This window comes from Juglans microcarpa x Juglans regia, chromosome 4D (assembly GCF_004785595.1).
Source record: "Juglans microcarpa x Juglans regia isolate MS1-56 chromosome 4D, Jm3101_v1.0, whole genome shotgun sequence".
In the NCBI taxonomy this organism is placed as follows: Eukaryota; Viridiplantae; Streptophyta; class Magnoliopsida; order Fagales; family Juglandaceae; genus Juglans; species Juglans microcarpa x Juglans regia.
Window position 1 is genome coordinate 3,778,111 of NC_054600.1, and position 20,717 is coordinate 3,798,827.

Here is a 20,717-nt window from a genome sequence, read left to right on the forward strand (position 1 = left end):
GTTGACAGTTGTTATATAAATCAATATAAATTACGTTTAATTAAATTAAGAATATAAAGGAAGCTTCGTGATGGAGATTTGAGATTGTTCTTCCATGTTTGTTTATTTATTTGTTTACTCTTGAATTTGAATCGATAATAGGGAGTCAAGATGAATATCCATGTTTGTTTATTTCATGCTTGCGTTGTACTTCGAGATTTTATTTGAATGCTTTAACTATGAACAGATTTAATAAAATAAAATTTATAAATTGACGTAAATTTATATAGTATTTTAAATTGTAAATCTATTTTTATTATATATTAGATTTGACGTACATATGAAATAATATCAATTTATAAATTTATTTTTAGAAGATATTTGAGGCTATAATTATTCTTTTTTTAAAAATTGTTAAATACATTTTTTGAGTTTATAAATCTCGTATGCTCTCTAGAAAAAATAATGGGATCTTCTTGCGAGTATCGTATTTGCCTATTTTTTTTAAAGAGAATGTACAAAACTAACACATTCTAAAATTGTATAAATTATTTTTCTTTACAATTTTAACATAAAAAGTACCATTAATTTACTGGAGTAAAGATGGATAAATATGTGCATAATCCTTTTATAGTTAATGCACGCTTGTGAGATGGTGACAAACTTCGAATCCATGAATGAGTCAGTCTTATATATATATATATATATATATATATATATATATATATATATATATATTTTTTTTTTTTTTTTATAGAAATATATAATGTACATAGGGCTATAATCGAGCCAAGTCGACTCGATCTTTGACTTGTTGAGCTCGACTTGACTCAATATACTCGAGCTCAAGCTCAAGCCTGAGTTTGAGATTTTTTTTTTATTCTTTATTCGAGCTCAACTCGATAAATTAAATTCTCAACTCGAACTCGTCCCACCAATAAGTTCGAGTCGAGCCGAACTCGAATTCGAGCTTGAACTGTTTATTTTTTTATTTTTTGAATAAAATTTAATAATTAATAAAATAAATAAATAATTTAATATTGAATTTATAGAACTAACAAGTAGAACCTCTATCGAATTATAAAATTTTATAAAATTTATAAATAATTAATATCTAATTTTTTGATATTTATCCAAAATAATAATATATTATATGCCTATATATATTATTAATACATACACTTAATATAATATCATATATCTATTTCATATATGCCTCTCACATACTGGTATATGAAATTATTAAATTTTATTGACTAATTATTATACAAATTATAAAATATACTTATTAAGTATATTCATTATATAGACATAAGTAATTAGATTACATATTATATATTTAATTATAAAAGTGGTATGCTTATATTATTAGCTAATACATATATGTGTATATATATAAGTATATGTATATATTTTATCAATATATGAATGAGTTTTAATCGAGTCGACTTGAGCATAAACAAGCGGATTTTAACGAGCTTTAGCCGAGTCAAATTGAGTTTTGTCGGATATGCGTTATTTATAAATCGAGCGGATATCTGCTTTCGCGAATGAGTTTTTTTTTTTTTTTTCACTAGTCGAGTTCGATTTAAGTTTAACCGAACGAGTACTGAGCGAGTTATCGAACAGATTGATTCATTTACAGCCCCTAAATGTACAGACTAGTACAATCATGAATTTGGTATACAAAACAAATCGTATTAAATTATAATTAAGCCAGCCTTTGGATATTGAGGATTCTCTAGAATTCGTAGAATATTCTGCAGGGTATATTTCTTCAAATCGCAATTATTATTTTAAATTTAAAAGTAAGGTTTAACTATTATTATATCAGCATCTATAATTTCCAAATTTAAATACTTACCATTTTGTTATTTAAAAATATTTACACTATACACCACGTAGCATAATTTAATTTGAATATAAATTCTAAAATTTAAATCTTACCATATGTGTGTATATATATAATTCGAACATGGTTCTCTTATTTAAAGACTTATGTCATCTGATCCAAAGGTTTTTGTCGAATCTTAACTAGTTACCATATATATTAAGATGATTATAATGAGTGAATTTTAGTTTTTTTTATTTAAAGGGAAACTGTCATCATTCATTCATAAAAAAATTTACATCCATAAGCAGATATATTTTAGAAAGTCCTCAATCAAACATAACATCATAAATTAAAATAATACATTTGGAGCTCTACCAGTACACTATTTTATTTTGTGACTGGTTTGGTTAAAGACAAATATCTAAGAGATAGCCCAACTTCATCCTTCATAGAATGAGATGACTCAACATCTACATACAAAAATTTGAGAGATGAACTCATTTTTTATTTTAATTAACAATAAGAAAACTAAAAAGTAAATTAGTAAGATAGATGTGAAAAATGACAGATTACAGTTTAGACCAACTCTGATAGATTTCAAAATCTATGATAGCGCGTGAAGGCAATGCGCTTATCTCTTTTCAACCACAAAAATCACATATAAAAGATTTGATAGTAACGAGTCTAGTAATTTGACGCGTGTGGCAAGAAGAGCTTCCGAAAGAAGTGTTACGTGAGATTTTGTATGTGCGACCATTATGTCATGTCATGATCTTTAAGGATTATCCGCCATTTACTGTCCGATTATAACCCACCCCACGTGCCAGTGCCATGCGCGTGCTTTATGAGATCAAGATCCAATCCAACGGTGCGTATTGTTATCCTTGGAAAGTTGACCGAATGGGGGAAAATTTTTCTACTTTTATTCTTTATATTATCCTGCGCTTTCGCGCACCGTCCAATTCTTCTCTCTCTATCACCGTCGGATCAAATCCTATGCCACACCTAGCGACCGATCTTTCCTTTCCTAGATAGAATAAAATCAACTACATTAATTTTCATGGGGGATTAGTCTAACCGACGCCGTTTTCGAAGCATGATCGGTGATCCTACCAGGTAACCGACAAGGAAATAAATTATTAATTATATTTACTTTAATATTTAATTACCCCTAATCTTCAGCATTTTACCTAATTAAACGTACCCTTAAATGCCTATATAAACCCCCGCGCACCTCAACCCCAAACTCATCCAACTTTCGAGTACAAAGCATTTCTTCTCAAACAAACACTTCCTTTCAACAACCATTTTCCTTTCCTCTTTCTTTTCTGTTTCCTCCAAACCAAACAATAACGCTCAAAACCCTTGTCGCTGCTCTCAACAACAAAACATTTAATCCTAGCTATCAGTTTCCTCGTAGCTCAAACATCAACACCCTTTACTATTTTCCTTCTACCCAAACACTACGTACGTACTCTAAACACTTCTCTCAAGTCTTTCTCCAAACCCCATTAATTTCCAATGGCTCCTCATGATATCACCACCGCCGCTGATGCCAATCCCACCGGCCTAGCCAAGGCCGGTAGCATGCCTAGCAGGGCGTATGTTACGTTCTTGGCTGGCAACGGGGACTACGTGAAAGGTGTGGTTGGCCTGGCCAAGGGACTGAGAAAGGTGAAGAGCAAGTACCCACTGGTGGTGGCTATCTTGCCGGACGTGCCAGGGGAGCACCGCGAGATTCTGGTGTCTCAGGGCTGCATAGTGAAGGAGATTGAGCCGGTTTACCCGCCGGAGAATCAGACCCAGTTTGCCATGGCCTACTACGTGATCAATTACTCGAAGCTTCGTATCTGGGAGGTATGTACAGTTGTCACACGTGTCTGCATGTCTTACACGTATTTTTTGCTTTTGTCACTTCTGCCTTTTCTTGTGGGGTCCTGACACGTGTAAATGGAGATTTGGGTAATTTGGTTTGAAGACGACCCTGTTAAGTTGGAGATATGGCCTAGATTCTTTTGCTTTTATTATAGTTGACCGACTTTTATTGGAAAAAAAGTCAGTTCGTTTTTCTCCTAGAAAACAAAAGATTTGTTTCCTTTTAAAATAGCCAAGTTTGTCTTTTTTTACGATTTACTGCTTATGAATATCTCTGATTTTGAAGTTTTTGTGATGGAAATTGCAGTTTGTGGAGTACAGCAAGATGATCTACCTAGATGGAGACATCCAAGTTTTTGAAAACATAGATCACCTCTTTGATCTTCCAGACAACTACTTCTATGCTGTGATGGATTGTTTCTGTGAGAAAACTTGGAGCCACAGTCCCCAGTACAAGGTTGGCTATTGCCAGCAGTGCCCTGACAGGGTCAAGTGGCCTGCCAAGTTAGGCCCCAAGCCTGCCCTCTACTTCAATGCTGGCATGTTTGTTTATGAGCCCAACTTGTCAACATACCATGACCTCCTCAAGAAACTCAAAACTACCCCTCCTACTCCTTTTGCTGAGCAGGTAATTATGAAGTTTGCATGGTTTTATGTTAATCATCTTTTGTTTCCAAGATTCATCACAGTTGTTGCTTTTTTTTTTAATCTAAATCTGACATGGGTGTTTATGATTCTTGCAGGACTTTTTGAACATGTTCTTCAGGGATGTTTACAAGCCAATCCCTCCAATTTACAACCTTGTTCTTGCCCTGATGTGGCGCCACCCAGAGAACATCCAACTTGACAAAGTCAAAGTTGTTCACTACTGTGCTGCTGTGAGTATTCACCTAATCTGTTCATTACAACGAGCTCAGATCAATTTTGGAGATACTCCTGCTTTTTCTTTTTATCATCGTACTCATTAGTGTAAAACTGTGACTGGCTTTTAGGGATCGAAGCCATGGAGGTACACCGGAGAGGAACAGAACATGGACAGGGAAGATATTAAGATGTTGGTTAAGAAATGGTGGGACATATACAACGACGAGTCATTGGACTACAAGAACATGGCTTCTGGAGAGGTTGAAGCAGGGGCTGAGCAGAAGAAGCTGCAGGCATTTTTGGCGGCGCTTTCGGAGGCTGGCATTATTCCCTACATTCGTGCCCCATCTGCCGCTTAAGTGCTTCTTGGATCTATATTGAAAATAGATGTCAATAGGAATACTAAGTACAGTGTTGGGTTTTAGTTATATGGTTTTTTTTGGTCTTCTTCTATAATTTGAAAGATGAAGACCCTCCTATACCTTTTTTTACCTTGGGTCCTGTTTTTTTTTTTTGGTTCAATTTGGGTTTGCCTCAGATTCAAGTTTATGAAGAATACAAAAATTTATCTCTCTCTCTCTCTCTCTCTCTCTCTCTCTCTCCTTTATGAATGAGATCTTGAACTGTTGGAAGATTCATTGAATTGGGTTTTCCTAAATCACTAATTATTCTATAGACCTTTGATAAAGAAAAAAGACAAAGCCACAACAGGTTTAACCAAGCCGTGTATATGTTACATTTTTGGCAGGAAATGGGGATTTTGTAAAAGGTGTAGTTTGCTTAGAGTTTCAAGTTTTACTCAATGTTTGATAAAAAAAAATGAACTAAGTCGAGCCTATTGGAAGCTCATTATCAAGAATAAATGAAGGGATAAAGTAAAAAGAGGTTGACTCAAATACACAAAATGACATAAATAAATAGGACTCAACTATTTTAAAGAAGGAAATGAATCTCTATAAAAGGAGAAAACCTTTACAAATCAAGCCAAATTGTTAGCTCTCCCTCTCCAGAATTCTACAAGGACGGCATCTTCTTCAAGATCTCAAAAATCCTATTTCTTCTACTATGAAAGATCATGAAATAAAATCATAAAAGATAGTGAATTTTGCCTCCAAATGACTCGTGGACGTAAGCTTTTATATTGAACTACTTAAATCTTTGTATCTCATTTTATTTATTATTTATTTTATAGATAAGCATCCTCAATGCCCAAACTATCATTGTGGGCCATTCAACCTTATAGTTAAGCTCCGATCCCGTCGGAAAAAATGCATCAGCACCCAACATACCAAAGGAGCACAGAGCACTGCCAGAGGGTTTCAAGGATGTATTGTTAGGGAGGTTGAACCTGAAAACCTGAACCAACTTGCGATGTATATCTCATGTTCCCACTTGCGATGTATAATGTTCTTCATTTACTATGGATCATTTTGTTTGAATTGTTCAGCCTCCTCCCTCATCCACGTCACCGAATCGACGGGGTTGGATATTTGTTTTTGAATGTTTGAATTTAAGCAGAGTCCACGTAGGTGTTCTGCTTGGCAACCGAACTTATCCAATTCATAAACATTTACATCAGATTTAATACAATGACTAGTAGATCTGATGGTGATATATAGCTTTGAATTAGCTCCATAACCGAGAAAAAATGAACAGCTTCAACCAGTAATTTGGAGAAACTTAAGAGACCTTCATATCCTAATTTGAATCATTCCCATGGCCTCAGCATCACATGACATAATCCAAATCAACTAGCCTTAGTCGACTTTTGTATTTTTCAACACAATCAAGTTCTAGAAGTGCTTCTTAGTCAACAAACTAAAATCCTAAAAATGGCTGAAGCAGAGATCTCAAGAGTGCTTTAAAATATTGACAATCCATTTAAACACCAAGAATGATCAAAGTAGCCTGCATCGTCTTTAACCTGATTTCCTGTTTAGACAAAAAAGAAGAAGAAAAAGTTGTAACTTTAGGCCTCGTTTGTTTTCATAACTCATCTTAGCTCATCTCATCTAGTCATTACAACTTTTCCAAATTTCTACATAAAATAAAATAAACAATTCAACTTTTTCAAATCTCAAAACAAAAATAATATTAAAAAAATATATTCTAATAATATTTTATTCAACTTTTAACTTTAATCTCAATTCAACTCATCTCATCTGTGAAAACAAACGAGGCCGACCATTAGAATTTTATTTCAAAAGATTTGAGCATATTTTCATTGTTTACTTTCAGTATGCTTTATAGTGGAATACAAGATTCTGGACATTTTCTTCTGCACACTGTAATGGACATTGGACTTCTTCCGTGAGAAAACTTGATAATTGATATTACCAGCTTGTTATTTCATTACATTGTTATCTTGCTCAACCCAATGGCAGTAATGTGAAATCCAATAACAAAGCACGGCCCATAAGATTGCTCTGATAGAGTATACGAGTATACAAGTTCTTAACAATTTTGACAAGATGATTTCCAAACAATCCATCCAGAAGAAACACTCTCTCCATCACTGAGTAGTGAGTACACCATTCCTCACATGCTTAATCATCCAGAAATTAACATCAGCTTGGACTCTTAACAAAAAATGAGCTATCTTATCATATCAACTAGAAAACAAGATTGCTCTGATAAATTGATAACGAACATTAGACTCAATCAGATCAAATAACAAGTAGGTCAGATACAAGTCCCAAAGGAGATTATCGGCCCAACAAGGCAACCCGATCCTTCTGTACTGCCTGTGTTAGGTTTATATCAAAAAGCTCACACCTTATAGGCATCTCCATCTCATAGAAGGGATTCTTCAAGACATAATCCGTGTATAACTCATAGATGGCTTTCAGGAGACCTTCCATGTGCTGTGTACCAGGCTCACAAACCACAAAGAACTTTGTGCCTGGCAAGATGTAAATTACTCTTTTAGTCAACATTTTCCAGAAAATAACATCAAATAGTGGCTAAAAAGAAACTCCAGATGAATATTACTCCTAAAGGGAAAATTAGACTGTCATGACACCTAAGCATGCTCCTATGCTCGAGAGCATTTCAACAACAATGGCAGTACTGTGAAATCCATATAGCAGATATAAATGCCCTGGGTAAACACAAGCAGAACACTCCAACTTAGAAACAAGTGATAAATCTTCAAAAAAGTAACAACTGCACCCAAATTTCCCTTGTTCTGAAATATCCTAAGAACTCTTATGTGGAGATTAACAAAGAAGCAACTGGGAGCGGCTTCTCTCATTGGGGACCCTCCCATTTTAAACGAAGCGGTACCATGTGTGAAAAGTGACCCTATGGGTGAAATCTACTGCGTAAAACAGCAAGTCAAAGCTTTGTATGTCTGTGCTTTGGAAGTATGGGTGTGTTTTCTGCAAAACAGTTAAAAGAAATGGCAGGGGGAACTTATAAAAAAAAACCAAGAGAAATGGCAGGGGGATTAGAGATCAGTGGCCAAAGGTTCTGTTGTGGGCGGTAAGAAATCCACCACCAGATAATGACAGACATATTTGGAAGACTTATTGCAGACAGGTTTCCTGGTGATCAAATTTGGATTAAAGAAATAGCAGTGGGCTTACAGAACTGAGCAGTTCCACTGTTTCAGCCACACCTGAAGCCAAGCAAAATTGGGATGAAAGAGGTTTCCGCAAAAATAAAAACCAAGCGAAACTTTACCAAATCCCGCCCACCCACGCATTCTGAATTTAGAAATTCCCATCTCTCCAAGTCCCCACAGCACCAACCACTCCATCACAATCAAACAAGCCCATCTTACAAATGCAATAAATCACCCACACTACTCCTTACAAATGCAAAGCAACTCAAAACCGCACAAACAGTAGCCACAAAATTCCCTTCAACAAAATCTTGACCATAAATCAGACGATCTCCTCCAGTAATCGTAGCTTCCACTACCAAAGACATGTCTTGGCTTCCCAAAGAAGCCAGGAAAACCACAACTGTGATCCATGTGACCAAAGTGCCAGGAACCATCACTGCAAGCTCTACAACCATTAAATGCACCCCAAGAAGCTCAGAGGCATAAAGGGCGGTCAACCAGAAGGTGAGGAAGATGGCTGGGCTTGTAATTTGTACCAAGAATGCATGGATTTAAGAAAATCCCATAAAAAAGAAAATCTAACAGCAGCTTCTCAAACCAAAACCCTCTCTCATTTCCCACCTGTTTCCTTGTTTCCAAGGTTATTAACTCCTTACTTGCTTCTCCAAGTTGGTCACACTCTCCAACCTGTCTTCCAACTCATTCACTGCTAATGTCATCTTCAATTCCTTCAACTAAGGTTGCGTTTGGATGTCGAACTGAGTTGAGTTCTTTATAAATAGTAGTGAGTTGAGATGGTAGAGTGAGTTTTATGGGGTCCACCTAAGATGAGTTTAAATATATTTGGATGTTAAGATGAGTTTAGATGTATTTATGGGAAGTTGAAAAAGGTTGTGGATCTCACGTATAAAGAAGTGTTGAATTGAAAAAGGTTGTGGGTCCCACGTGTAAAGAAGTGTTGAATTGAAAAAGGTTGTGAGTCCCACGTGTAAAGAAGTTTTGAGTTGAGATGAGTTTAGTAATTTGAGAGTTGGACGTTTGGATGTTAGACTTAGCTTAAAATTAGACTGAACTAAGTTGAATTCATATGAGTTTAACAACCAAACGGGGCCTAAACCACCCTATTCATCCTCTACTCCACGTATAGAGGCCATGCAACCATCAGCACAGCACCACACACTGCTTCAAGCAAAGAGTTCCAACTGCAGTGAGGCAAGAACCTTTCGCTGATTCGTGACTCAACAACTCCACAAAACCCCTATCCTTGGCGCTTAGAAAATAAACCATCTCCTTGGCTCTTTTCAAGAAAACTACTAACAATAACTCCTCCAAAATTTACCTTTTTTTATGTGCCATATTCTTACCTGTTGGTGATTTTTTAAACGCATGACATCCTCCAGTTTTAAATACGGGATGGCAGCCACTTGCCAAACAACCATCCTTAGTCTTCATAAACATTTGAGATGTCCACTTGCAACAATAGGTACCATTGGATTTTAAAATGTCCCATCATCAAGATTTCTTCATATAACTGAGTTTCAGTTAGTTAAACCATAGAAAAAAAAAATACTTGACAGAATTGTGTAACTAAAGATGTACAAAAAGTACCAGTCCACATCCATATGAGGCTTATTAGATATGCGAGTTTAAGACTACGACAAACACCCTCAGCTTCTTGAATGCATATTGTTGAATATTTTCATATCTTGACATTCACTAGATTACAACCTTAAAAGTAGCAAAGCCTGAGATGAAATTGTAATAGTAACAAAACCTTAACATTAAAATGCACGAGTTGGTGATTGGATGAGGCATATTACATTAATAATGCATGGAGTACCAGTAGCTACCTCTAGCTTATTGTGTGCAATATTTACTTCCATATCATTAATGCCCTTTATAAAAAAACCTTAAGAATTGCACTTGTTTGATCCATCATTAATCAGAATTTACCAGTGAGTGATTGGAAACAATGGAGATCAAATGTATCCGCTTCAAGAAGCTCAATCCCTGAACAACCAGCAACTGGCGATAATTGCTGAGAAATTGCATGCATCGAGTGCCATAAACTTGCCACTCGTAAGCTATCATTTGTGTCCATCCGTCCAGCAGATCCATAATCCTAATTGTCATGGACGCAAGTATGTGCACACAAATTTTGTCAAATAAGCCGCATTCCCAATAAACGAAATCTCTTTTATTTATGAAACATTAAAATACTTCGAGGTAAATAAAATAAAATCAGCACCGATCCAAAATCATTATTAACCCACCCTCCCCCCCCCCCCCCCCCAAAAAAAAAAAAAAGGGCGACAATACAATTTTGGTTTGACATACGCAATGCCTGATATGGAGGTTTCCATTGATTTTTTTACATATAAAAACAGGTTTCCATGGAAATCCAGGAAAGGAAATAATTTACCGCTCGTTCACTAGACAAACAATCCTATGATCTGCAAATCATCAATGATTCCACAGAAAGTCTAGTCTTTCTGAGTAAAAAATCATATATTAATTCATCTAAGAGTTCCAGTCCAAACTTATCCAACTGAAAGGCTAGTCTTCTCGGTCCCAAAATTGGATGTAGTTTATTTGTTTTTCCCACATATCCTCCGCAACCAAACGTAAAATAAAAAACCTTGTTCAAACAGCTTTCTGTAAATCTTAGTTTCTATTTTAAAATAAAAAAGAAAATTTTTCTCGGGAAACTATAGAAACTGCCTCCAAGTCTAGCTTGTGAGAGAGAAACAGAAGGGATTTACCTTGTAAAAGATCAAGCCACCAGACTTGTTGATAATGTAGAGGCTGTAAATTGCTGCCATTTCCAAATTGCTTTTCCGGAATCTGAAAACAAAGTACAGACTGAAGAAACCAGAAATTATGAAAAAGAAAGAAGCCTAGATCGGTGAACTGTTTGGTGAGACCCTGCAGTTGACGATGGCAGATCCGACCCGGCCTTCATCAGCCACAAACTACTAGATTTAATTTACTTTTACTTTTGGGTATAATTGCAAACTCTACTATGATTGGTTGAACCATTTATTTAATATAAAATTATTATTTTAATCAATCATATCAGTAGAGTGTGTAATTATTTTAACCAATCATATTATTTATTTAAAGACAAAATATGATAAGTAAGTATACACTGAAATTTTAATGAAAAAGAATTTTATAAAAATAAAATTACATCGTTTAGTGTATTACAATAGATTATAAAATTAATTTTATTGTAAAATAAATATAATATGAAACTATTTCATTTTATAAATTTATTTTATAAAATTTATTTATCGCTAAACACATCTCATTAAATTTTTCTAATTTTAAATTAGATATGATATATTGATCCTTTAGATAAGAGAAACTAAACTTTAATGTTTGGTACATCTAATTTCAAAGCTTGTATAAAAAAAAATGTTTCAACAAAGATTATTAATTTGACTCGAATGTGTTACGGAATTAGATTAAAATTAAAGGATCTATCAATTTAATCAGCTGATTCTCACATGTAATATTTAGAGTTGATAATTTTATCGTTGATTTTGTTATTCTCAATCATACTACTTATGTGGCGTATTATGAGTGGTTTTATATATTAAGAATGATGATAAAGTAATGAATCGGCTTATTTACTTGCCAAACATGTTAGGTTTATGGATAACACAGTTCAACAGTAATATTAATGTCTCGATGTTATTCATTCTCAAGTGATGTTGGATATTGCTATATAATGTCTTTGTTTGAACTCAATTTTTCTTTATAAATGAAATTTGCTTATATTATAATAAATAATAAAAAATAGATGAATAACATTATTATTTAGAGACCTGCTACAGCTACAAAAAGATTATACAAAAGTAATCTCACAAATTGATGTGGCTCATATGATCTGTTAGATATACTTTACAATAAAAAAGTAATTTTACAATCTGTTCATCATTTGTCTTTTTGACGAATGAATAGCACTCACTTTACTGCGACTTGGTTTCTCGTTCTCTCGCTGATTCACCCACTGAATCAGAAAACTCGTCAACTTAGCCCCTTAACTCTCTCTCTCCGTCTCTTAGGCCATTGGTGTGAAAGAAAATCCAGGGCGAATGATAGAGATCAACAGGCTGAAGTTCACGTACCCAAGAATCGACGGCCATCCTCTGCTGGGGTCCACTCCTCTGATTGACGACTTCTATCTCACCCTTCATGCTGGTGATCGTTGCCTTCTTGTTGGATCTAATGGAGCTGGTTCGTTTCAACTCATTTTTTTTTCTAACTTCAGAATGTTATTTGGTACTCTGTTTTCTTTAATATTCTCTTTTTGGTTCCCGAACAATTTGAAATTTTAAGGAAAAGTTTGAATCGAAGATTGATGTATTTCATCTGTTTGTCATTGGCTTTCTATACAATAAATTGGGGAAACATTAAACCAACTATTCTACTTGTTAAGATTTAAATGTTTTATTTCATATTTATTAATATTTATTGGAAGCTTTAGTCATTAGTAGGTTTGACCAAGTCTTTAGGAATTTGGTTTTTTGATTTCGTGGTTGAGAAAGTGTCTTATGTGTGATCCTATTTTATAGGAGTTGTGGTTAGTGCTAGGATAAAGTGTTCTGATGTAAAGCCTATTTGTATACCCTTTTTCTTTATCAATGAAATTGATAGAGTTTTACCATTCCAACACGTCTCTTTTATTTTTTCTTAACTTTGTATCAGTGGTATTAGAGAAGAGAACGAGTAAGAGAAAGCAAGAGAGAAAGAGTTCCCAAACAGTGAGAGTCCCCAAAACAATTCCAAATAGCAGCAGCTATTTTCTCTTCTGACTTATTTTTTTTTTTTGTAAGAAACGATGGCTTCAAATTCCAATTTTGTGCAGGCGGCGATCCTGCGTTTTGATGGTCACTATGACCATTGGAGTATGCTAATGGAGAATTTTCTATGGTCAAAAGAGTATTGGCCGATCGTTGAATCTGGAATTGGAGAACCAGCAACAAATACAGTCTTGATGGATGCCTAGAAAATAGAGTTGGAAGGGAGAAAGCTACAAGATTTGAAGGCAAAAAATTACCTTTTTTAGGCAATTAATCGTCCAATCTTGGAAACAATTCTTAGCAAAGAAACTTCCAAAGATATTTGGGATTCCATGAAGAAAAAATATCAAAGCTCTGCTAGAGTGAAGCGTGCACAGCTTCAAGCTTTGAGAAGAGATTTTGAGACTCTACAAATGAAGGATGGAGAATCTGTCACCAGCTACTGTGCCAGGACTATGGAGATAAGCAACAAAATGCGATTCCATGGTGAGAAGATGGAAGATGTCACCATTGTGGAGAAGATATTGCATTCCCTGACACAAACGTTTGATTATGTCGTGTGTTCAATTGAAGAATCGAAAGATGTAGATGTATTCTCTCTTGATGAACTGCAAAGCTCCTTGCTGATCCATGAACAGAAGATGAACCAACATTCAACTACAAAGGAGCAAGCTTTGAAGGCTTCTACCTTTACTCATATCTCAAACTCTAGAGAAAGGGGTAGGGGTAGGAGTAGAGGTAGAGGTAGGGGAGATCGAGGCAATAGAGATGGTAGCAGGCATTTCAAAGTCAATGATAATCAATTTCAAGGCAAAGGCAGAGGACGAGATCAACATTTTGACAAATCCAAGGTAGAGTGCTTTAGATGTCATAAATTTGGACATTATCGTTCTAAATGTTATACTAGGATGCCTAGTGACAAAGAAAAGGAAGAGCAATTGAATTTTGCCGAAAAGAAGGAAGTGGAAACTTTGTTGATGGCTGTTCAAGCTAATTAAGAACCTGAGTCTGATGTTTGGTATGTGGATACAGGCTGTAGTAACTACTTGTGTGGAAGTAAGTCTTCTTTTTCTTATTTAAATGAAGACTTTCATTCTATAGTAAGTTTTGGTGATTGTTCTACTGTGAGGGTGATGGGAAAGGGTGATATTGAGATAAGAACCAAGAATGATTTTGTAGAAACAATTTCTAATGTCCTTTATGTTCCTGACTTGAAAAGTAATTTGTTAAGTGCTGGTCAATTGCAAGAAAAGGGTTGTGTAATCACTATTCAGAAGGGTGTTTGTGAGATTTATGATCCTATTAGAGGAGCTATTGTTGTTGTGCAAATGAGTTCAAATAGGTTGTTTCCATTGAAGATTGAAAGTGTGCAATATTGTTTGGTAGCTGAAGTAAAAGATCCTTCTTGGTTGTGGCATTTTCGTTATGGCCACTTGAGTTTTGATAGGTTAAAGACACTATAACAGAAAAATATGGTGACAAGTCTTTCTCAGATTAATATTCCTTCCCAAGTTTGTGAAGAATGTGTTGTTGGCAAACAACATCGTTCTCAATTTCCCCAAGGGAAGTCATGGTGCGTAAAAGGTGGTTTGGAGCTCATTCATTCCAATATTTGTGGCCCGATAACACCATTTTCTAATAGAGGTAAAAGATACTTAATTACCTTCATTGATGATTATACTCGAAAAACTTGAGTTTATTTTTTACAGAAAAAATCAGAAGCTTTTTGTGCATTTAAAAACTTCAAGGCTCGTGTGGAAAATGAAGTAGGAAATATCATTAAGACCCTCTGAACAGATCGTGGTGGAGAATATTGCTCAACTGAATTTGACATTTTTTGTGAAGTTCATGGCATTCAAAGAGAGTTGTTAGCTGCTTATACACCACAGCAAAATGGTGTATCAGAGAGAAAAAACAAAACCATCCTCAATATGGTGAGAAGCTTGTTGGCAAGAGGGAGAATTCCAAAACCTTTTTGGCCTGCAGTAGTAAATTTGAGTATTCGCATCCTAAACAGAAGTCCTACATTTGGTGTTCAAAATATGACACCAAAGGAGGCTTGGAGTGGAAGGAGACCAGTTGTAAATCATTTTAATATTTTTGGCTGCATCGCTTATGCACATATCCCGGATGAGAAAAGGAAGAAACTTGATGATAAGGGGGAAAAGTGCGCCTTTCTTGGTGTTAGTAAAGCATCCGAAGCATATAAATTGTTTAATCCACTAACCAAGAAGATTGTGACCAGCCGAGACGTTGTCTTTGATGAGAAAAATACTTGGGATTGGAATAGGCAGCAACCTACTCAAGTTCTTTTTGACACTGATTCTGAAAGAGAGCCAACTCTAGAAGCCTCTATGCCTGAAAATTCATCAGAAGCAACTCCAACAGCTGCTAAAATTTTGCCAACAACAACAGAAGCTACTGATGTAGCAGCTCGATCTCTTCGTCGTATTCAAAAAAGGCCTGCATGGATGGAAGACTATGAGGTAACTGAAATTGAAGATCTAATCATTCACTTTGCTTTATTTTCAAATTGTGATCCTACAACTTTTGAAAGTGCCGTAAAAGAAGCAAAATGGCGGAAGGCAATGGATGATGAAATTGATGCCATTGAAAGAAATGATACTTGGGAGCTGACTGATCTTCTGAAAGGGCACAAAATCCTTGGTGTAAAGTGGGTCTTCAAAATAAAACTAAAGGAAAATGATGAAGTTGATAAGTATAAGGCGCGTTTGGTAGCTAAGGGATATAAGCAAGAATATGTGATCGATTATATAGAAGTTTTTGCTCTCGTTGCAAGACATGATACAATCAGATTGGTGATCGCATTGGCGGCGCAAAACTCGTGGCCTATTTTCTAGCTGGCTGTCAAATCGGCATTCTTGCATGGAAACTTGGAGGAACATGTATTTGTAGAATAACCCCTTGGTTATATTAAGATCGGAAATGAGGATAAAGTGTATAGATTAAGGAAAGCTCTTTATGGATTAAAACAAGCTCCACGAGCTTGGTATAGTCGCATTGAGGCTTATTTTTTGAAAGAAGGCTTTCACAAATCTCCATATAAGCACACACTCTTTGTTAAAATTGGAGATAAGGGAAAACTGCTCATTGTTTGTTTTTACGTAGAGGATCTTATATTTACTAAAAATGATGGTGTCATGTTTAAAGAATTCAAGAAATCTATGATGGTTGAATTTGAAATGTCTGACCTTGGTATGATGCATTACTTCCTTGGCATAGAAGTAGTGTAGTTAGCTAATGGGATCTTTATTTCTCAAAAGAAGTATTTGCAAGATATTTTGGACAAGTTTCGGATGAAGGATTGCAATCCTGTAAGCACTCCAACTGAGTTTGGCTTGAAGCTAAACAAAGATCATGAAGGGAAGAAGGTGGACAGCACACTTTACAAGCAAATTGTTGGCAGTTTGATGTATTTAGTTGCAACAAGACTAGACATAATGTATTCTGTGAGTTTAATAAATAGATATATGGAGAATCCAACAGAAATGCATTTATTAGCTGCCAAGAGAATCCTTCGTTACTTGCAAGGAACTAGAGATTTTGGGTTGTTCTACAAGAAGGGTGAAAAGTTAGAGTTGTTCGGATTAATGACAGTGATTATGCAGGAGATTAAGATGATAGAAGGAGCACTTCGGGTTATGTTTTTATGTTGGGCACAGGGGCCATTTCGTGGTCTTCTAAGAAGCAACCAATTGTCACCTTGTCAACTACAGAAGCTAAATTTATTATTGTAACAGCTTGTGCTTGTCAAGCTATTTGGTTGAGAGGAATTCTTGAAGACCTACAGTTCAAGCAAGTTAAAGCTACTACAATTTTTTGTGACAACAACTCAACAATCCAACCCTCCAAGAATCCTGTGCTACATGGAAGAAGCAAATATATCGATGTGAAATATTATTTTTTAAGAGATCTCAGCAATGACGGAACAATCAAACTGGTTTATTGTCAAAGTGAAGACCAAGTTGCAGATATACAAACCAAGTCTCTCAAGTTGGCTACATTTGTGAAGTTGAGTGGTCTACTTGGAGTTTGTTCACGTGTTGCTGTAAAGGAGGACTTTGCAGAGGGTTGATTTTCTTTTAAATTGATTTATGCATGTTTCAGTTTAAGGAAGGGTGTTAAGATTTAAATGTTTTATTTCATATTTATTAATATTTATTGGAAGCTCTAGTCATTGGTAGGTTTGACCAAGTCTTTAGGAATTTAGTTATTTGAATTCATGGCTGAGAAAGTGTCTTATGTGTGATCCTATTTTATAGGAGTTGTGGTTAGTACTAGGATGAAGTGTTATGATGTAAAGCCTATTTATAGGCCATTTTTCTTTATCAATGAGATTGACAAAGCTTTACCATTCCAACACGTCTCTTTTGTTTTTTCTTAACTTTGTATCACTATCATAATCCTTAGTTATGTTTGGTTACTATGAAGTTGAAGGAAAAATAAACGTAGTTAGACCTGAAATAGGCATTTTAAATGAAAGTAACTTCTAAGGTTAATGTTTTCCGTAGTTAGTTTGTACTGGGTATTCTTAGAGATTGATATGAGCATGAATTGAACCCCAATATTGGTATCTTAATGATTGCATTATAACATGGCAAAAACCAAATTCTTTTTAACCTCGTTTTGGTTGTTGATCGGAAGGAGCAAAAGAAAAGAAAATAAATTCCTCAGATATTTTATTGTTTTGTTTCCTTTGTTGCATTTGCTTAGCAATCTACATAGAACAGTTAAAAATAGAATTCTGATGGTGGGTGTGTGCTCGTTGATTGATTGTTTTTGTATGAAAAAACTATAATTCTGAAGATATTGGCTGGAAAGCACATGGTGGAACCCCATATGGTTTGCATACTTGGAAGATCGGCTTTTCATGACACCACATTGACATCTTCTGGTGATCTCAGTTATCTTGGTTGGGTGGTTTGTATTTTTTTTTTTCTATCATAAAAGAATTAATAAGATACAGTCCCGAAAATATATGCTACAATTATTTTTTTTTTCTTTTATTGATCTGATTATGCTGTTTTTATATCCAATTGAGATGCAAGTTTTGGTTAGATATTCTTAGTCTTTTGAATTTGACATTGAAAAAAAAAAATGGAACAATTGGTTAGTATACTAAAGCTATTTGATTGGTTATTTAATTAAAAAATTTGGCATAAAAATTTCAACTGGATGGTATGTAGGTTATTCATAAATCCAGTTGGGATCAAACTCATACAAATCTCCCTTGTTTTGGTAAATTTGTATATTTGAGATTCCAAAATTTAATTAAACATGCAAAACAAAAAAAATTCAGATCACATTATAAAAAAAATGAAATATGATGTTTTCCCAAATTCCATTTTTCTTTTCACAAACTTGCTCCTGTACAATTCGTTAAAACTTGAATTTGCATGTCCAATAGAATTCAGAAATTTTATGTTACGTTTACTTGAGTACGTTTGGAGAACACCTTGTAATAACATTCAATGGCTTTGGTAATTCTAATGAGGTTAAAATTTTTTTTTTCAGGAACTATTATTTTTGCAGTGGAGACGAGATGTTGCTTTTGTGGGATTTGAGGTTCCAATACAAATGGATATTTCTGCATAAAAAATGATCCATAGAATTGCGAGTATTGATCTTGCAAGAGGAGCTGAGTTAATAAAGGTATGATGCACTGTATTCTTTATGGAATCTTCATGAATGTGAGCTTAAATTGATATTATCCATATGTTGAGTATTATTCAAAAGGAAGTATTGAAGTCTAACTCATCAATAGGATTAAAATTCAGTTGTCCCAAATATTCAAATTTATTAATTATACAAGCAGCAAGTTACAAAGAAGTGAACTGTAGCCATCAAGGTGGGACATGTTTCGGTGTTGGATTTACGTGTCTGAGGCTCCTTTTGTTATTGGATTGTGAGGTTCCTTGTTTAATTGAATAAGGTTTAAAAGTCAATATTTGTAACCTAGACATTTATCTTATAGATAGAAGTTTTGCTTGGTGTGATTGTCATATGCTACTTAAGTTTGATTGATCAATTCGTTCTATGCATTGAGCATTCCTGATTCATTTGTATGAAGACTTCAAAGTATCAGAGTTAATGTTTAGGAGATCCACATAGTAGTTAATGTTCTGGGAAAGTGCGAAAATACAATCGGAGTCAACAATATGCTAATTATAGAACTTGTTTCCTTGGTAATGTAAGTACTTGATATTGATCAATCATGGAGGATGCACAAAGCATCTAATGGTCAAAGAAGGAGAGTGTAGATTTGTATGGTCTTCTCAAGCCATTTAAGATATTTCCATAATTTATAAGATAATACATTTCAAGTGTTTCTTTTCTTTTATTTTGCCTCTGTGGTTATCTAGGTTCTTCTTCTTGGTGAAATAATAGTTGACCTTGATGTACTAGCAATGGATGACCTTTTGAGGTTTCTAAGGAAGGAGTGCGAACAGCGAGGTGCCACAATCATCTATGTAACTCATATATTTGATTGTCTAGAGAACTGGCCATCGCATGTTGTATGTCTACCTTTCTTTTATTCTTTTGAAAACCTTTTTTCTCTAATTTTAGTTCAGTTTTTACTCTCATTCAAGGTCAAAACTATTACGTATTCAGGTTTACGTGGCTCATGGAAAGTTGCAAATAACAATGCCCATGGAAGAAGTTAAGGGCATGAGTAGATTGTCATTAATGGTAAGTTTTTCAGTTCCAAAGTAATTTCTTGCTCATAAATATTGAGTATGCATTTCTTATCAAATGTTGAATTATGAGAGAGAGCAAGAGAGAGAGAGAGAGAGATAGAGAAAGAGTGTAAAGCCTTATTGGGATTGGATTTGTAGAGAACAGTCGAAAGTTGGCTGGGGAAAGAAAGAGACGAGGAGAGAAGGAGAAAGAAAGAGAGAATGGCATGTGATCTTCTAGAATTTGACAAACAAATTGAAGGAAGTCATGTGACTGGTGATCCAGCCCGTGCTGCTGTTCATGCAATCAACAATGGGTAGGCAGCAAGACGGTTGCATTCCACCATTGCCGGTGAAGAGAACCAGCTCAAATAGTGTTATGAGGTTATAGATCAATTCAACACAAGGAAATGTCCCAAAGTTGATGCATTGCTCGTAAAAAGTAGTTTTAAAAATCAACCAGACTATATGCAATGCTTAGGCTCCCATCATATTAGGTGGTCAATCCTACCAATTTACCAAATATCACATTGCAATTTACTGTTGTCGACTGATTCAATTAAAATCAAATAATTTGTAATCTTTCAATAGTACGAGCCATCAAATTCAGATGGTTATCCGATCCTGGTTATAAATGGGGTGAAAAACTAATAAAATGAGTATTGTAAATAAAAATATAAGTAAAATTATAAGTACATATAATAGCACTGCTCATAACAAAACCATCTGTTGAAACGCATTCCATATCGGTCATAAATGGTGAAGTACTAAACTCAAGTATCAACAAACAAATCTAAGAGGTCATAACCGTCTGTCACAATACATTCCATGTGGATCATGCATATTGGTCATTCTCATGTTTCTTGACATAATGGCTAATGTCAGGTCACAACCATCTGTTTTTTCTTTTTACAATCATAGTTAGACTAATTTGAGTCGAATTGAAATGGTTGTGAATATCAGCCTCGCTCGCACGTTGAAGTGCAAGGAAGTTAGGAACTTGAGAGCACATAAGAGCCATTGAATTACACAATTATGGTTGGTTTGAATGGTGGAGCTGTATGACATAACAACACTTTGGACAACAGATT

At 34.9% G+C, this 20,717-nt stretch overlaps 4 protein-coding genes across 6 annotated transcripts; 3 read left to right on the forward strand and 1 right to left on the reverse strand.

Annotated features, from left to right (window-relative positions):
* Window positions 1–3,050: 3,050 nt before the first annotated feature.
* LOC121259512 (galactinol synthase 2) lies at window positions 3,051–5,126 on the forward strand. Its single transcript, XM_041161122.1, has 4 exons — window positions 3,051–3,670; window positions 3,996–4,316; window positions 4,432–4,566; window positions 4,681–5,126. Exons 1-4 carry the CDS (start codon window positions 3,335–3,337, stop codon window positions 4,909–4,911), a joined length of 1,023 nt encoding a protein of 340 aa, XP_041017056.1. The 5' UTR covers window positions 3,051–3,334; the 3' UTR covers window positions 4,912–5,126.
* A 1,815-nt stretch (window positions 5,127–6,941) lies between these two features.
* On the reverse strand, window positions 6,942–11,098 carry LOC121260724 (trafficking protein particle complex subunit 4). The gene is made up of 3 exons (XM_041162714.1): window positions 10,883–11,098; window positions 10,074–10,242; window positions 6,942–7,454 (listed from the first exon to the last, which is right to left on the reverse strand). The coding sequence occupies exons 1-3, from the start codon at window positions 10,940–10,942 to the stop codon at window positions 7,258–7,260; spliced, it is 426 nt and encodes a 141-aa protein (XP_041018648.1). The 5' UTR covers window positions 10,943–11,098; the 3' UTR covers window positions 6,942–7,257.
* A 1,096-nt stretch (window positions 11,099–12,194) lies between these two features.
* Window positions 12,195–18,901, forward strand: LOC121260725 (ABC transporter I family member 20-like). The gene is made up of 3 exons (XM_041162716.1): window positions 12,195–12,363; window positions 17,737–17,869; window positions 18,464–18,901. The coding sequence occupies exons 1-3, from the start codon at window positions 12,221–12,223 to the stop codon at window positions 18,542–18,544; spliced, it is 357 nt and encodes a 118-aa protein (XP_041018650.1). The 5' UTR covers window positions 12,195–12,220; the 3' UTR covers window positions 18,545–18,901.
* A 212-nt stretch (window positions 18,902–19,113) lies between these two features.
* Window positions 19,114–20,208, forward strand: LOC121260726 (ABC transporter I family member 20-like). Of its 3 annotated transcripts, none has more exons than XM_041162717.1 (4): window positions 19,114–19,238; window positions 19,337–19,464; window positions 19,562–19,639; window positions 19,786–20,208. In XM_041162717.1, the coding sequence occupies exons 2-4, from the start codon at window positions 19,357–19,359 to the stop codon at window positions 19,945–19,947; spliced, it is 348 nt and encodes a 115-aa protein (XP_041018651.1). In that variant the 5' UTR covers window positions 19,114–19,238; window positions 19,337–19,356; the 3' UTR covers window positions 19,948–20,208. The 3 variants fall into 3 exon arrangements, with proteins under 3 accessions (XP_041018651.1, XP_041018652.1, XP_041018653.1); XM_041162718.1 differs by having other exon boundaries at window positions 19,118–19,238; window positions 19,355–19,464; XM_041162719.1 differs by lacking the exon at window positions 19,114–19,238 and having other exon boundaries at window positions 19,335–19,464; window positions 19,540–19,639.
* The last annotated feature ends 509 nt before the right edge of the window (window positions 20,209–20,717 follow it).

Excerpts from the sequence above, each read along its gene's own strand:
- LOC121259512 (XM_041161122.1), top strand. The coding sequence starts at position 3,335 with ATGGCTCCTCATGATATCACCACCGCCGCTGATGCCAATCCCACCGGC. Across the intron at positions 4,317-4,431 it reads CTACTCCTTTTGCTGAGCAG|GACTTTTTGAACATGTTCTT; the intron begins GTAATTATGAAG and ends TGATTCTTGCAG. Across the intron at positions 4,567-4,680 it reads TTGTTCACTACTGTGCTGCT|GGATCGAAGCCATGGAGGTA; the intron begins GTGAGTATTCAC and ends ACTGGCTTTTAG.
- LOC121260724 (XM_041162714.1), bottom strand. The coding sequence starts at position 10,942 with ATGGCAGCAATTTACAGCCTCTACATTATCAACAAGTCTGGTGGCTTG. Across the intron at positions 10,243-10,882 it reads GTGGCTTGATCTTTTACAAG|GATTATGGATCTGCTGGACG; the intron begins GTAAATCCCTTC and ends CATGACAATTAG. Across the intron at positions 7,455-10,073 it reads TTGTTTCCAATCACTCACTG|GCACAAAGTTCTTTGTGGTT; the intron begins GTAAATTCTGAT and ends ACATCTTGCCAG.
- LOC121260725 (XM_041162716.1), top strand. The coding sequence starts at position 12,221 with ATGATAGAGATCAACAGGCTGAAGTTCACGTACCCAAGAATCGACGGC. Across the intron at positions 12,364-17,736 it reads GTTGGATCTAATGGAGCTGG|AAAAACTATAATTCTGAAGA; the intron begins TTCGTTTCAACT and ends GTTTTTGTATGA. Across the intron at positions 17,870-18,463 it reads TCAGTTATCTTGGTTGGGTG|GAACTATTATTTTTGCAGTG; the intron begins GTTTGTATTTTT and ends TTTTTTTTTCAG.
- LOC121260726 (XM_041162717.1), top strand. The coding sequence starts at position 19,357 with ATGGATGACCTTTTGAGGTTTCTAAGGAAGGAGTGCGAACAGCGAGGT. Across the intron at positions 19,465-19,561 it reads AGAACTGGCCATCGCATGTT|GTTTACGTGGCTCATGGAAA; the intron begins GTATGTCTACCT and ends TTACGTATTCAG. Across the intron at positions 19,640-19,785 it reads TGAGTAGATTGTCATTAATG|AGAACAGTCGAAAGTTGGCT; the intron begins GTAAGTTTTTCA and ends TTGGATTTGTAG.